The sequence below is a fragment of the Pelecanus crispus genome, chromosome 7 (assembly GCF_030463565.1).
Source record: "Pelecanus crispus isolate bPelCri1 chromosome 7, bPelCri1.pri, whole genome shotgun sequence".
NCBI lineage: Eukaryota > Metazoa > Chordata > Aves > Pelecaniformes > Pelecanidae > Pelecanus > Pelecanus crispus.
The window spans coordinates 29,308,439-29,324,619 of NC_134649.1; the positions used below are offsets into that span (position 1 = coordinate 29,308,439).

The 16,181-nt window shown below is 37.1% G+C and overlaps 1 protein-coding gene across 2 annotated transcripts in view; it reads right to left on the reverse strand.

Annotated features, from left to right (window-relative positions):
* Positions 1-16,181, reverse strand: part of ATG7 (autophagy related 7) — a 120,367-nt gene that overhangs the window by 51,549 nt on the left and 52,637 nt on the right. For both annotated transcript variants that reach the window (XM_075713881.1, XM_075713880.1), the window contains exon 17: positions 14,632-14,754. In XM_075713881.1, coding sequence (XP_075569996.1) covers positions 14,632-14,754 — 123 coding nt within the window. The remainder of the gene's footprint in view (positions 1-14,631; positions 14,755-16,181) is intronic.

The following is a 16,181-nucleotide window of genomic DNA, read 5'->3' on the forward strand; positions in this document are numbered from 1 at the left end:
TAGTTTACAAGGGGTTTTCCAGATGAGATTTCCACATAGGAGTAGGTCTTAGTGTTGATGTTTTGTTATTAAAATTTGTGATGCTGAATTTCCTCTGATTGTCATGTGAATGTGAATTAGCAATCAGTGGCATTAAAGAGAAGTTGTGGTAAATCTGCATGATTTTTTAACAACTCTTCGCATTGTAATCAACTTCATTTATTACCACTTACTAGTTCCACCTATATTTACAGGAAAATCAGTAGTTTACAAAGTTGGAAAAAAAGCTACTGCTGTTTGTACAGAAAATTCTTGTAGTCAAAATTACATGTACAATAATAAAATACCAACGCACTTGGTACATGTGATAATTGACAGCACAAGTTCTTTTGCACAACTCTAACATGAATGCCAAAGAGAAGTTTTAGAGACATTTCCAGGGGAAATATAGATTGTCAGACGAATGCAAACACTGTTAACAATTAAATACTTTTGTGGACAACATTTAATGGTCTACAAGATGAACAGGGTACATTAAAAACTGGGCAAATGGAGTGTATTCATGTATAATACAGTAACTCAATTAACATTCAAACATTCAACAGTTTAGTGAATGCAGAGGCTGACTTGCCTCAAGAAATTCATAGCACCTTTGGGTAAGGCTACAACAGTATGTGTTTATTGAAATCTGCATCTGGTAGTAATTTGTCCAGCAACAAACTTTTTTTTCTTTTTTTACTTGAATGATCTACAGGGGCCCATATACTCTGCAACTGTTCGCTTGCACCAAGATGCACATTGTATAATTTATGTTCTTAATTATAAGACAAAGTTTATCAGCATGTTTGTCTGTGTTGTGTAATTTCTTATTTTTCACATGAGAATAATAGAATGCATATTGAACAGTCTACTCATTCTTCATCATAAAAATATATTGCAATGGAAAAGATTTAATCCCTAAATTATTTTACTTCTCCTTTCTTTATTGGAGATTTGTCCTTTAGAGAAAAAGGAGTCAACAGAGTTTGAAAATCTTTATAGAAGATAATTACTCCCCTCCCTCCATTATCCTCCCCCCCACCCCCCAAAAAAAAAAAGAGAGAATGCAGGTTATAATACTAATTTGCCAAATATTGTTTTAGTAATGATATACCTCGTTCAAAATTGTAGCCTAGCCCAAAAGACAGCTTTGTTTTTATAAAACCTCCTCTGCAAAAACTAGATAGACATTTTGGAAAATGTAGCTCTTGTCCTCACCACCTGTCTAATCCAAAATCCCACAAGGAAGGAAAACTAATTAGAGCAAGGGCAAAGAAAAAGTCAGCATCCTGGGAAGGGGAAGAAAGGAGGCTGAAAGCCGTCCACAAAAAGGGTCATAGTTTCATCTCCAGATATGCACTTGCTCCCTCTCAGTATTTTTAGAATTAATCTACTGTCCTGGTTTCGGTTGGGATAGAGTTAATTTTCTTCCTAGTAGCTGGCATAGTGCTGTGTTTTGGATTTAGTAGGAGAAGAATGCTGATAACACACTGATGGTTTAGTTGTTGCCAAGTACTGCTTATGCTAGTCAAGGACTTTTCAGCTTCCCATGCTCTGCCAGGTGCACAAGAAAGTGGGAGGGGGCACAGCCAGGATAGTTGATCCAAACTGACCAAAGGGCTATTCCATACCATATGACGTCATGCTCAGTATATAAACTGGCGGGGGTTGGTTGGGGAGCAGCGATTGCTGCTCAGGAACTGGCTGGGTATCGGTCGGCAGGTGGTGAGCAATTGCATTGTGCATCACTTGCTTTGTATATTATTATTATCATTATTATATTGTTATTATTATCATTACTATTTTACTTTATTTTGTTTCAATTATTAAACTGTTCTTATCTCAACCCAGGAGTTTTTCTCACTCTTACTCCTCCGATTCTCTCCCCCATCCCACCGGGGCAGGGGGAGTGAGCGAGCGGCTGCGTGGTGCTTAGTTGCTGGCTGGGGTTAAACCACGATATCTACGAACTTCAGCTTCTTGCTGACTATCCTGTCTTCACTGGAATTTCAGTAGAGGAACCGTGTTCTTAAGATAGATACAGTTTTCTGAGATTACTTCAGGAATTATGAACATTGTTTTTCCTGTTATTACTCAAACTGATACAGTTCTTCTGGGCTTCCTTACAGCAAGACATCAAGAGTTAGGTCAGCAGAAGAGTTCAAATACACAGTAAATTTTAAGAACACTTAGTCATTGTAAGGTGCGACACATCTAGATGTATCATTTGTCTGGGTCTCAAATGTAAAGAAGGCCTGGAAACTTTTTGGTACACCTTGTACAAAAAGGGACAGGGACAGCTGACAACTTCATAATCTCTATTCCCACAAAGGGCCAGTGCAAGAAAATTCAGAAGAACTGAATTTTTGGGGCAGAGAGGTTCACCATTAAGATGCCTTAACTTTCCCTGCCCTCCCCTTTACACAACTTGAATTTTAAGAAGCTGATGTCTCATTACTTTTTTATTTGTGGGTATAAAAATGCCCTATTTCAGTAACACTAGTATTTGGAGCATCAGACAAAGAAGCTGAGAGCAGAGACACACATTAAGACATTCTTTCTACAGGAACAAGATCATAATCACTTGATAATTCTCCTTTTGTTTATCACATACCAACAGTTAGTGTTGCAGTTACAGAGAAAATCAGATCCCCATCACAGTTAAGCAATTACTTTTTTATGCTAGAACCATAAAATTAACCTCTAATCACTGCATATTACCAAAATGTTAGAAAGTTATTCCCCAAAAGTCTACTTAGGGGATTTTGAACCCAATTACCATGAGACACAGAGTACTCTGACAAGGTTTTTATTTTTATCTATATGTTATTGTTACTGTCTTCACTAAACAATGTGCCTTCCGTGGCTCTCAATTTTGTTAAATCTTATCAGGATTACAGTCAGGTCTCGCTTATTCACCTCGCAAAGCAGGCACTGACAGGAATCAGAGACTACCTGAACCTTTGCAAACAGAACATGAAAGGACTAGGTACAGTACCTTCTGTACACTTCTATCAGCTTGCTGTTGCCTAAACCCTAGGAGCCATGGAAATCCCAAATCCATCGAAAATACCAAATATTATCGCAGTATTCAAAAGAGAAATATATGGTATCTTGATTTAACGTAACAGGGATATGAGGATTTGACAGCAGCACTGTTCAAAGGCCATTTGAACCAGCTAAAATATTCCCTTTCAGACAGAAGCAGAGGGATAACAAAGGCAGGTGATGGGAAGATAGGTTTGAGTCAACATTTAAATAAAACAAACCCAAAATCCATAAAGCATTTTCTATGTCAAGGCAGCTGGACAGCTTAATATTAGGATGATATAAATACAAACACTGTAGAATAATGTTGACAAATTACACATTAATATATATTATGACCTCTCTATATATATCAGGGTACTCTCTTCTGTATACACATAGTAATGAAAGAGTGAGAGGTAGACTTTCACATTATTATCCTTACTGTTACTGTCTGTTACCACATTTTTGATACTTTTTTCCCCCTTACTATAAACTTTGATCCTGTATTAAATATAAAAGTCATGAGCAGCACTCATTTTAACTTCTTAGTGACAGACTGCTGCAATCTGACTGCTGAGGTGCATAGCTGAGAACATGGAGAAGTTATTTTACCATTTTAAGCAAGATAAGAAGATTGAGTATTAAAGCTATTACAGGTTTAAAGTTATCAGTGGCTCTCACTAACCAGGTAACAAACATCTCTCTCAAACACATGGTTAGTGTTGTAAAGTACTAGTCCTTCTCTAGACAGAGAGAAGTAGAAAGAGTACAAGGAAAGAACAGACTACAAGCCAAAAACATTTGGATCCAATTATGAAGAAAGATTTTAGGATCTCTGTGTGTAACTCCCCATGAATTTCAAGGCGTGAGACTCCTGGAAAATTAGGCCAGAATTTATAGGAAATTCATGTTCGTAACTCCACAGTTTTGAAATGATACACCATTTCAGCGATTCCATGTCAGTTTTTAGGCATGGTTGTTCAGCATTGCCTTACCTTAAAACTCTGAATAATCATTAGGGAGATGTAGGAAAAGCACTTTTCAAAACACTATCTCCACAAGCAACCCAGTTGATTTTTTAACTCCTTTGATGACCTTTCTTTACCTTTAGATTATATAGGATTACATTTTGTGCCTGGATTAGTAGATTTTGTCTATTCCTGCTGATAGAGCAGCTAAAACACTCAAGACAGTATTTCCTTACCTATATACAGGGCAGGTGAAATGGAAACATGGAAAATTATACAATAATATATCATATTATTAATAAATGATATAATAAAAATTATATTATGCGATAGAGATGTGTAGCACTTCTGTCTCAGTGAAGTGTCAGAAGGGTGGGAATGTTCCTGGAGAAAAAGTTTTACCTTTGTTACACAGGGTAAAATGCACTCACTGTCCAAAGCAGAAAAAAAAAAATGGAGGGATAGGGAATATTTAACATGGTGATAGTGCTGCACTGCATTTTCACATGCTTCATGCCCTATCTCTAGTTAACTCCAAGAAACCACTCTCTTTCAGTCCTCCCCTACCACATCTGACAGTTGGGTCCTCACCACTTTCTCATTAAATGCTTAATAAATGTTGTTAATAATTTTTATTGATCCTTCACAGACTTCAAATCTCTGAAGTCCTCGGTGCCATAGGAGGGTATGCCTAGATTGTGGACACGCTAGAAGTATCGAGTCCCTATTCACCAGATTAGCCATTTCAGTTACAGAAGTAATTTGTAACTTCTTCAACTTGTAATATCACACACTAGCAACAAAATTACGCCAGAATATTGAACCTGTTCAGTCACATTAATGCTAATTCTTTGTGATGGATCATTACATGCAAAAATTGGGGGTATGTCTTCTTCTGCCTTATGGAAGACAATAGTAAAAAAATGTAATTAAGTGTACTAGAGTTCCTTAGAGGCATGATTAGTTTCTAAAGACAGCAACAAAACCATTTTTCAGGTTTTACAGCTTCAGTATAGCTGTACACTTCAAAATTTTGGCTGCTATGCTCATCATTAACTAAAAATATTCTAAAATCTTAAATAAAGTACAATTTAACACCACTTACTATCATGGCACAAATTAAAGCATTACTTCATCAGTTCAAATACTCCTTGTTTAGATACTGATCTAATGAGAGCAATTAAAATAATTCATAGAAAACTAGTGTACTTTTGCAACTGTACTTGAGGTGCTGTTATTGTTCAAACAGGGAATATCAGAAAGCACAGACACTTTGAGTCCGCTCAGTAGAGAATGTCTGATATTGAACAGTACTAACCTGATCAATACTGTTTATAAAGAGGACAAACAATCCTGAATTATTATCTACGCAAGCCAGTACTCGAAAGCTGCATAGGCATTATAAAGAACATAGACTAAATATTAACACTACAGCAGTTTCATGGCACCTGGAAAGGTGCTATATTACAAGGCTAATTTTTTTTATAGCTCATATAAAATGAGGCACTGACTGCTATTTGTTGCATAGCTTTTTTCCTCACATAAAAACTGATGAGATTGTAAGTTTATTCATAGCAGTACTTCCCATTTTATAGCTATGCAAGATTTACTGTGAAATTTAGAGGTAGATTTAAACTCTATCAATGTTTCGGCACTATGACAGCAATTCACAGTTTAATACATGAAAAAATAAAATTTAAAAAAACCCATCTGTTGCTAACCCAAATGACATTATCCCATTTCTTTCAGTGGTTTTACTCTAATTTTTTTCCATGTTTTTGAAATTTCAAACAAAAAAGACACCTTGATATCAACAGCAGCTTAAATTAAAAAAAAAAATTCTTTACACTTAAGTCATCATTTTCTCTCTCTGCCCCCAAGTATTAATTCTTACATTTGAATTTGCAGAGTTTCATTTAATTTGGCTAATAACTATACAAGTTTAATAAATCTATCAATCTATGAAGCTAATCAGAAGCACCTTTTATTGAAGGATGCCAGCATTTACGAGTCAAAATTTGCAAGTAAAAATATTTTATAAGGTTGATTCACGTTTTTGAGAAAAGGTCACATAGGATGTTTATGACAATGTAAATTTATTCATTCAAAGAGACATGGGTAGCATTTCTATAGCTGTCCTCACTTTTAAAATCTCTCTTTGGAATTAAAATGTTAATGAGGGTTGACTGATGAAAATACATTTGTAACTATAACACTCCAAGCTCTGGTCTTACAGGACTCTTAGCTCAGAAGACTGGCAGGCTCTCATCCTTGAGAGCTTCCTTGAAGCATTCCTGTGGTACAGTACATTCAAAGAAATCTTCCCATTCTGTACAACCCTACAATCAACTGTCCTTACCATTTCTTTCCCTTGGCTTCAACTACGTAAAACACCTGCACATGGCTCTCCCTCTCCTGAAGGGACAAATACATATTTATTCAAACATATCATGAAACATGAGTATTGGTGCACATCGTTTGCTGATGTAAGTCCTTGGAAGAGCATTTGAGTATTATTAGTAATAATAATTGAAGTTATCAGTAAAGTTATCATGGGAAAGACAAAGAGATCATGTTTTGGTATGAAATAGAGGAAACACTTCACAGATATTTATAAATTCTTCAAAGAGCAGCATAAGGCATCAGCATAAAGACCATTCTTAGGCTTGTTCAAAGGCTATAAAACTCAGTTTGAACTGTTTTGTGTTGATGTAACAATTACCTCTCCTCGGCAAAATTTGAACAGCAGAAATACCACAGATGCATCAGAACACTGAGGTGAACAACAGACTTACTAAATCTATTTCAGGCATGTAATAGCAAAGCATAATAACCAGAATGCATTGGAAATTTACATAATTTTAAAATCTACCATAAATGAAACTCATTTTTCATTTGGACTGTGTTCAACAAGAAATTTTTGCAGAAAAAAGTTATTTGAAGATCTGGGAAATATTGCTTGATGAATGAAGAAAAATGCTGATACTAACTGACATCATGAAAAAAATCAAAAAGAAAAAAACAACTCACCTACTGAAAGAAAACAGATTAATCTCTTAAAAAATGAGATTCCATGGCAGGCCTGAATCTGTCAAAGTGAGTTTCTCCTGATATACACCAGATAAAAAACATGAAGAAAAACAAAAAAGCTCACAGACACAGAAAAGTTTCAAATACTAATTTTGGTCTACCCATGAGTAGTGTTTTTATAGCAAATCTTGATAACATCAAGTAAAACTGAATTCTGAACAGAATCATAGAATTGTTTAGGTTGGAAAAGACCTTTAAGATCATCAAGTCCAACCATTAACCTACACTACCAAGTCCACCACTAAACCTGTTAAGGGTAGAGTAATAATTAATTTCATGTTTCCTGGCTTGGTGGCTGGATTATTTTTTAATGAAAGTAAAACTAGGAATCATTAAGGTTGGAAAGGACCTCTAAGATCATCAGTCCAACCATCAACCCAACACCACGACGCGTACTAAACCATGTCCCAAAGTGCCACGCCTACATGTCTTTTCAATACCCCCAGAGGTGGGGGGACTCAACCACTTCCCAGGGCAGCCTGTTCCAATGCTTGACTACCCTTTCTGTGAAGAAATTTCTCCTAATATCCAATCTAAACCTCCCCTGAAGCAAACTGAGGCTGTTTCCTCTCATCCTATCGCTAGTTACTTGGGAGAAGAGACCAACACCCACCTCACTACAACCTCCTTTCAGGTAGTTGTAGAGAGCGATAAGGTCTCCCTTCAGCCTCCTCTTCTCCAGGCTAAACAATCCCAGTTCCCTCAGCTGCTCCTCATAAGACTTGCTCTCTAGACCCTTCACCAGCTTTGTTGCCCTTCTCTGGACACGCTCCAGCAACTCAATGTCGTTCTTGTACCGAGGGGCCCAAAACTGGGCACAGTATTCCAGGTGCAGCCTCACCAGTGCCAAGTACAGGGGACAATCACCTCCCTGCTCCTGCTGGCCACACTATTCCTGATACAAGCCAGGATGCTCTTGGCCTTCTTGGCCACCTGGGCACACTGCCAGCTCATGTTCTGTTGGCTGTTGACCAACACCCCCAGGTCCTTTTCCACTGGGCAGCTTTCCAGCCACTCTTCCCCAAGCCTGTAGCGTTGCATTGGGTTGTGGTGACCCAAGTGCAGGACCTGGCATTTAGCCTTGTTGAACCCTCATACAATTGGCCTTGGCCCATTGGTCCAGCCTGTCCAGATCCCTCTGCAGGGCCATCCTACCATTGAGCAGATCGACACTCCCACCCAGTTTGGTGTTGTCTGCAAATTTACTGAGGGTGCACTCAATCCCCTCATCCAGATCACTGATAAAGCTATTAAACAAGACTGGCCGCAGTACTGAGCCCTCGGGAACACCACTTGTGACTGGCATCCAACTGGATTTAACTCCATTCACCACAACTCTCTGGGTTCAGCCATCCAGCCAGTTTTTTATCCAGCGAAGAGTCCACCTGCCTAGGCCATAAGCCACCAGCTTCCCTAGGAGAATGCTATGGGAGAAGGTGTCAAAGGCTTTACTAAGGTCCAGGCAGGTGACATCCACAGCTAGGCGGGTCACCAGGTCTTAGAAGGAGATCAGGTTGGTCAAGCAGGACCTGCCTTTCATGAACCCATGCTGGCTGGGCCCGATCCCCTTGGTTGACCTGCACATGCCTGTCGAGCGTACTCAAGATGAACCGCTCCATAATCTTCCCCAGCACCGAGGTCAGGCTGACAGGCCTGTAGTTCACTGGATCCTCCTTCCAGCCCTTCTTGTAGATAGGCATCACATTGGCAAGCCTCCAGTCATCTGGGACCTTCCCTGTTAACCAGGACTGCTGACAGATGATGGAGAGTGGCTTGGCAAGCTCCTCTGCCAGCTCTCTCAGTACTCTCGGGTGGATCCCATCCGGCCCCATAGACTTGTGAGCATCCAGGTGGTGCAGCAGGTCGTTAACTGCTTCCTCCTGGATTATGGGGGCTTCATTCTGCTCCCTGTCCCTGTCTTCCAGCTCAGTGGGCTGCATACCCTGGGGATAACTGGTCTGACTATTAAAGACAGAGGCAAAGAAAGCATTAAGTATCTCAGTCTTTTCTTCATCCTTGTTGGCAATGTTTCCCCCCTGCATCCAATAATGGATGGAGATTCTCCTTGGCTCTCTTTTTGTTGTTAATGTATTTGTAGAAACTTTTTCTTATTATCTGTTACAACAGTGGTCAGATTGAGTTCTAGCTGGGTTTTCGCCTTTCTAATTCTCTCTCTGCATGACCTAACGAGATCCCTTGATTAAGAGAAAAAAATTGTTAAGTTACAGAACTTAGTATTTTAATACTGTTGAAGTTTGGTTTTTCTGTTTTGTTTGCGGGTTTTTTTGGCTATTCATATGTTATTGTTTCAGCATCAAATACATTGCATAATATAATGCAGAGTCAGAAACAAGCAGGATATTTTTAATAGCAAAGCACATTGGAAATTCTGAATTTTCTTCCAAATTTGGATAAGCACAAAGTTCACTTTTAATACCAGCTGCCTATTGCACTGCTAAGCCCCTAAGCCCTGTTCCCCAAAAAATGGCCGAAAAAATGGTAAGGCACAGCCTTCAAATAAGTGCATAATCAGAATAAAAAAAGGGTTCTCTGTATTTTCTCCTACTCAAACAGCTCAAAGCATTTTACTAGTGTGATTTTTTTTTTTCTTTAAATGAATCCCACCTATAGGATAAGAATTCTAATCTGCACTGTTTGGGATACAGTAAGCCAGCACAGTAAGGGGATTTTGGAAATACCAAACAGCGTTCATTCACTGACCACAATAACTTGTCGCAGAAACTATAGATACTACAGATCACATTGTAAGAGACAACAAACCTGAAGTACAAAATTACTGAAGTAAAGTAACACAGACATCATGACCTGCTGGCACCAATATCTGACCTTTATAATCAGATTCAGAAATACAAACTCTGGTCCAGATCTGATTTCTTCCAAAATTCTTTATGATCCTCTTAGATTGCAAGAGTTCTACCACTTCTTCCATTTTAATCAGTCATAAAACAAAGTGAAAATTTTATTTCTTTTATGTATTTTATGATTTTCTTTCAGCCTGATGAAAGCAGACAGTATAGTAAAGCTTCCTAAAGCATCCATGTAATTTAGGAATTGAAATCCAAAGTAAGAAAGTATATTTATACTTGAGTCTTATTAAGAACAGAAAGAAATTAAGTTTCTGTATTTCTGAAAACGGGTATAGCTCAAAAAGTCTTGTATAGAAATTCAAGTACACATACTACAGTAAATTAATGCAAAAATTTCACTTTACCGCTATTACCACTCCTTCTGTCAATACATTTCAATAGATGCTTCACTCCCAGTGATTTCAAGAGCACTTACATATGTTCAAGTCAGGATAAACCTGGTTACTTTGCTTAATTGGGCCTTGAAGAAGAGTGGCAGTTGTTTCTGAAGAAAAAGGGCAACAATAAAATGAGTACCCTTAAAGAAGTTTCTTAGAAAATCTTACAAAAGGGAATGGTTATTCTACAACTGTGGAATAATCCTGAGTACAGGTTTTATTAATGTGTCAGTTTTTACTTCCAGAAGTGTGGCACATCAGTAAAAATTAAGTAACACAGAGTAGTTGAGTATATATCAGGAAAACTGTAATTTAGACTAGATGAAATACAAAGAGCTCTCCGCACCAACAAAACCCAATTGACTTTGCATGGTTAAGTCTGGCATTATGTGTCAAGCAAACCAGCTGTTTGAGAGATGCACTGTGATAGGCAACCATCATTGGGCAGCCCAGCCAAGTTCTGAACTGGAAGTCATTCAGTTCATTGTTGTTCTGTCTCCAAATCAATGCCTCTAGTTTCTGATGAGTAATTCAAGAAATGCATAGACTTTCTCTATTTTAAGCCCAGCTATTAAATTTGACTACACACTGAACAAGCGTCAAGTTAGAAAGTTCAGGTTAGGAGTACAGAGATGAAGTGATCTGGAAAACAGAAGTGCAATTTTTACGTGAGCTTGGGCAGCTCCCAAAGTGAACTGTATCCAGTGGAAACAAGGTTTAAGTGCTGACGTGTGAGTTTCCCCCAGCTTCTACTGGCCTTCAAAGCCATACGTGTCATCAGAGTCTCTTGTTGAAGCTGTACATAAATATCTAACTGGTATTAAAAAAAAAAAAAATGTTCCACAGAACCTAAATTAAAGCCAGATGTGGAAAAAGCAGATGCCTGAAATTTACTGTTATTTCAAGACAGAATAGAAACACTTGCAATTGCAAGTTTTATTATTTACTGAGTAAATTGTCATGCTAAGGAAGTAACGTAGAACATTTATAATTTCCTGATGCATCTCATGTTAAAGAAACAGGTGCTCTATTGACTAAAACCCCTGCAATTAGTATCAAATTTGAACCACAAACTAAATCTGTGTTATGATTCCTACTCAGGTTACACATTGAATTATGATTGTATTCTTATCAGTCATTTTAAAAAGATAAAGTAAAGCATGTCAGGATGGTATTAATACTTAGGTCAACAGCACAACACCGGAGAAGAAATTGAACAACGCAAGTTAAAAAGATATCTAACAAATGAAAAGTCTTCCATATCTTACTGCAAATTCTATTGCTTTAATCCAGGCAAATGCAGTCTGTGCTAAGCATGTAGGGAGGTAAGGTTTTCATGGGAACTTCAGGCCATCCAAAAACATTCTATTTAATGTAGTCAGCCACTCTTACAGAACACGCATGACTTACCCAGAATCTCTTTTAAGCAACTCCAAACTTAGAAGCAATTTTTAAAAAATTAGTTCAGTATTTAGATCATTAAAGCACTTATATACATACATCATGAAAGAAGCTAAGCACGTTACCTTTTTTTTTAAATTCACGTGTGTGATTTAACTTAAAGATGCAACATGCTGAAGCGTAAGACCAGCATGACAAAACCTCCAGTTCTTCTGACTACAACAAAACATTCTGAGCACAACATTCAATTAAATGCTCTTAATGAATCAATGTTTTAAGAGTGATCCTTTTAAAAAAAAAAGAAGATAGAGTAGTTTCCCTATCAGATGCAAGTTTATTAGCCTCATATAAGTGATTTTATACATGGAATTACAACACAATTATGACATCACTGCAGTAAATTTAAGGTTAGATGACAGATAAATTTACAAGTCTATTTTCATTACAGTGGAGCAATGACACTGGTCAAATTTTACTAGATAGGAGGAAAGGAAACTCTTCAGTTACTAGAAGCCATTTTTATGGTCTCCAAACCCAACAATCATCTACAAAATCTCTTTGAAGAGTTTAAGTGTAGAAAGGCAAGTAACTTCTCAACAGAAAATCAAATATGCTAATCACCAAAATAGGCTATACATGTCTTATGAAACCTCTCTCACTACTTTTGTTGGAGTTTTTAGAATGCCATGTATCAAGAGTATCTTAAATCAACTTAAAGAGCACTGATCTTAACAAATCTAATGCCTCAATTTTAGCTGCCAACAGCAGCTCAAAAGCAGCCAGAAAGCAGAAGCCAGAAAAGCTATTTTGCAGTCTTCAAACTCAGCAATATAAACTGCACTGTATGATAAAAACAAGCTCAAAATACAAGAACAATACAACAGAAAATATACTAAAAGCACTCTCTTGTGCGCCTAAACATTTTAAAACTGCCCCAGTTTATGTACTGAGGGAGTAGTGGAGGACAGCAAAACCATCTCTTTATTTTTCAGTCAACAGTGGCAAAACATAACAGAAGAATAGGCCTCTTAATCCAAAGAAAGCAAGCATGTTCCAGAATCTGCAAATAATCTGCCTGTTGGACCTTACTGTTCATAAATACAAACTTTATCAAGACCATTAAAATAGTTAACCCTAATAAAACAGATGAGTTTTTACAGAAATACAGCGATACTTCAGGGAAGCAATCAAGAAAAGTCACTGGTTCTATGGCACTTGGGCTAATTTGAATGCATTAGCTTTGCAAATATTTTGTAAGTCAGTTTTTCCACCTATGAGCAATGATTTCATCACATAAGCCTCACTGTTGAACCCAAAGATTTTTGAAAGCACACTAATTCAATTTTTTATGTTAAACTTTGAACTTCACTAAGTTGCAATAAACTCACACCAGACTACATTTTGTAAAGAGTATCTAAAACTTTATAAACAAACACCTGTATACATTCTGAAGCAGGAAAAGAAATTGATTAGTATCTGCAAAATAACAGATTATTAACTAGGGCAACTGTAACTGTTTTTAATGCTGTCATTAGCAGACTAGACACTTCTTAGCAGCTTAAAAGTCATGTAATTCAATCAGACTGCAATCACTCTTACTGCTAATGAGTAGCACCTGTTAAAGGGTATTTGTTTTCCTTTGTTGGATCCCTCTCATACATATATTTAATTTTTTTCTAGGTATCACCAGGCTGATTTAAGAATGCATCAGGTATGTCATGGTTTAATATCTCCAGAATCTGCTCCAATTATTTTAAAAGATTAAAACACGAAACAGAGAGCCAAGTCATCATTATCCCCACAAACCTTATTAAGCAACACTGTTGAGCCATTTTCAGCTGAAAAAACAGCTATACCATTTACACAGGCTACAGTAACTGAATAATCAGTTCTCAAAGCCAACTTTGGAAGCATCCATGTGATATGACTACACCAAAATTAAATTATAGCTGTAGAACAGTATAGATACTTGCAGAGTAAGGATTACAAATCATTATTAAAATACAATAGTTAGATAGATACCTGTTTCATTTTTTATGGGACAAACTCAGTATCACAACTCGTTTAAACAGGGTTATATCCCATAAGAACAAAACATACCCCAATTTCATTTCACTACAACTTTTGTCACTAGACAAATAAACAGCATTGTTTTCCCCATATTATTATCCATCAAGCGGTATAATAATTACATTTTAGACTGACCTAAAATGATAATTGATTTCCTTACACCACATAACACAAGTCACTTGTTTTCGTTAAAAGCAACACTTAAAAACTCAGATATAAAAAGCTGAGATTAATTTAAGAGAATGTGTAACCTACGTAGGAACCTGTGTAAATACTGTGGTGTATACCCCATACTGGGCTCTGTGCTATCATGGCTACCTATTATCAGTACTTGTATACAGCACTTGTAATGCTTGCACAAACTGCAGTTTACACTGCCAGTAAAACACACCCTAAAAGACAACAGACACTTTCCTGATATAAATTCAGAACTATCAAGCAACAACTGTCACTTAAAATATTTCTGTAATTTCACAAAATGTGACAATAAAATGAATAATAATAATAGTGCTACACGTTTCTAACTGGCTGTCAACATGCATCCCATTACCTATTCTTAAAAAAGAATGATCTCTCACATCCAACAATATTTCTTATTCTATAACATTAAAAGGACACATCTTATCTCACTGGATGGAATATACACATGGCTTGTGTAAATCATCCTGTAAATCAAATATCCCTGCTCAATTCTATTCATTTAATCACACGGTTATACAGCTGAACATAAAACCAGGCACCCTTTACTGCGACCTGTTTATTCTTAACATCCAAAGCGTATTTTCTTACCTCAGCAGCCTGCGTCTCCTGGTGTAATAAAGTTAGACCTGTCAAGTCTTCTAAGAAGGAATGTGAAGAATTAAAAACTTTAGCTAGGAAATTAAACCCTTCTCTTTCATACTGGTCAAGGACCTGTCAAATAAACAAACAAAAAATGATTTCAAATAAGATGCCCATAATGTGATTCATCATCATAATTTGCTCACAAAATAGAAGTACAATCTTTCTGAACACTCAGAAAATGACTGTTTACTGTAAATAGATACAAATTACAGAGAAAAGAATGATCATTTCTCCTAACTCAATTTCTAAAGTGGGGAAAGCTGGAGGTAAGAGGGAAGAGAAGCAAGGTGAAAAATTTCCTGGTTTAAACATAATTTTAAGCTTATAACAAGACAGATGATATGGCAAGAAGAAAAACTTAGTTGCAAAGTCATGAAAGGAGCATTTCAATTGCACAAAACATAGTAAAAGACTGTTCCAGTCTATCAGTTCAGGGAAAGAGCCATGCTGGGATAGACTGAAAAATTCTCCAAGTCAGTGTCCAAGTCCAACATCCCCCTAATCTCCAGAGATTCATGATTCTGATGCTATTGTATCTTAAAGCACTCTCTATTTTTCTACTCTAATTTTCCCAGTTTATCTTTTATTTTGAAGACTCTTATAGGCTCCTACAAGAATTGTGAGGAAGGTTTTAGCCTATTTTCCTCAAATTCCTGACAATGAAGAATTTTATTTCAGGCAGCTTTAGCTTAAATAAGTATTTAGCAGGCTGACTTCAATCAAGTATGATGGTGACTGAGGAAAGAAAAGATAAATGTCAAAGCTGAACATGATTCTGTAAGTTTCGTGAAAGCAGTAGCAAGAAAATGGAAGGAACTTTTGATCAAGCAATCCCAGTATCCACTGTTTTCCTATTTTTGTTCTGAGTTCTAACACCAAACATTTAATATCCTGCTCTGCTGTCAACAGTCACACAGATGAAGCAGCTGAGCTTGACAGACTGCAAAGCAACTTTTCCCATAGAAATTCATATAGCAGAGCAGGATGCATGCAGGGACTTCAGAAATACAATATTTTAATACAAAGGAGCAATATATACTGCATCGATAGAGCAGCAGGAGAAGGATCATCAGTATCGCCCCATATAAGGAAGATGCAAGCTTTTCAGAAGATTCCATGCAATGGCTTCATCTATGAAACTGAATGCCTGCCAAAAACCTTTTACTGTGAAAATTATCATTGCCTTTCTCAAGAATTACGTCTTCATCTCAATCATCATCTTCTGCAGGTAAATCAACATCAGTTCCAGAGTGAAGGACAGAAAAAAGGGCTAATGATCAGTCAGTTTCACAGATGGCTGTTATATTTTAGAGTGATGATCATTTCCAAAACCCAGGATCTGTAAAAGCCAGCACCTCTTCCAGTTGCTGATTTTGATAATCTACTCCTGCCTCTCACCTTCCCAACCACATACACTGTTCCTGTGTGTTTAAAACCTGTGCGTGTCTTAAATCCCTGCATGAGTCCCTGTTTACCACATCAATTTTTTAGAATCA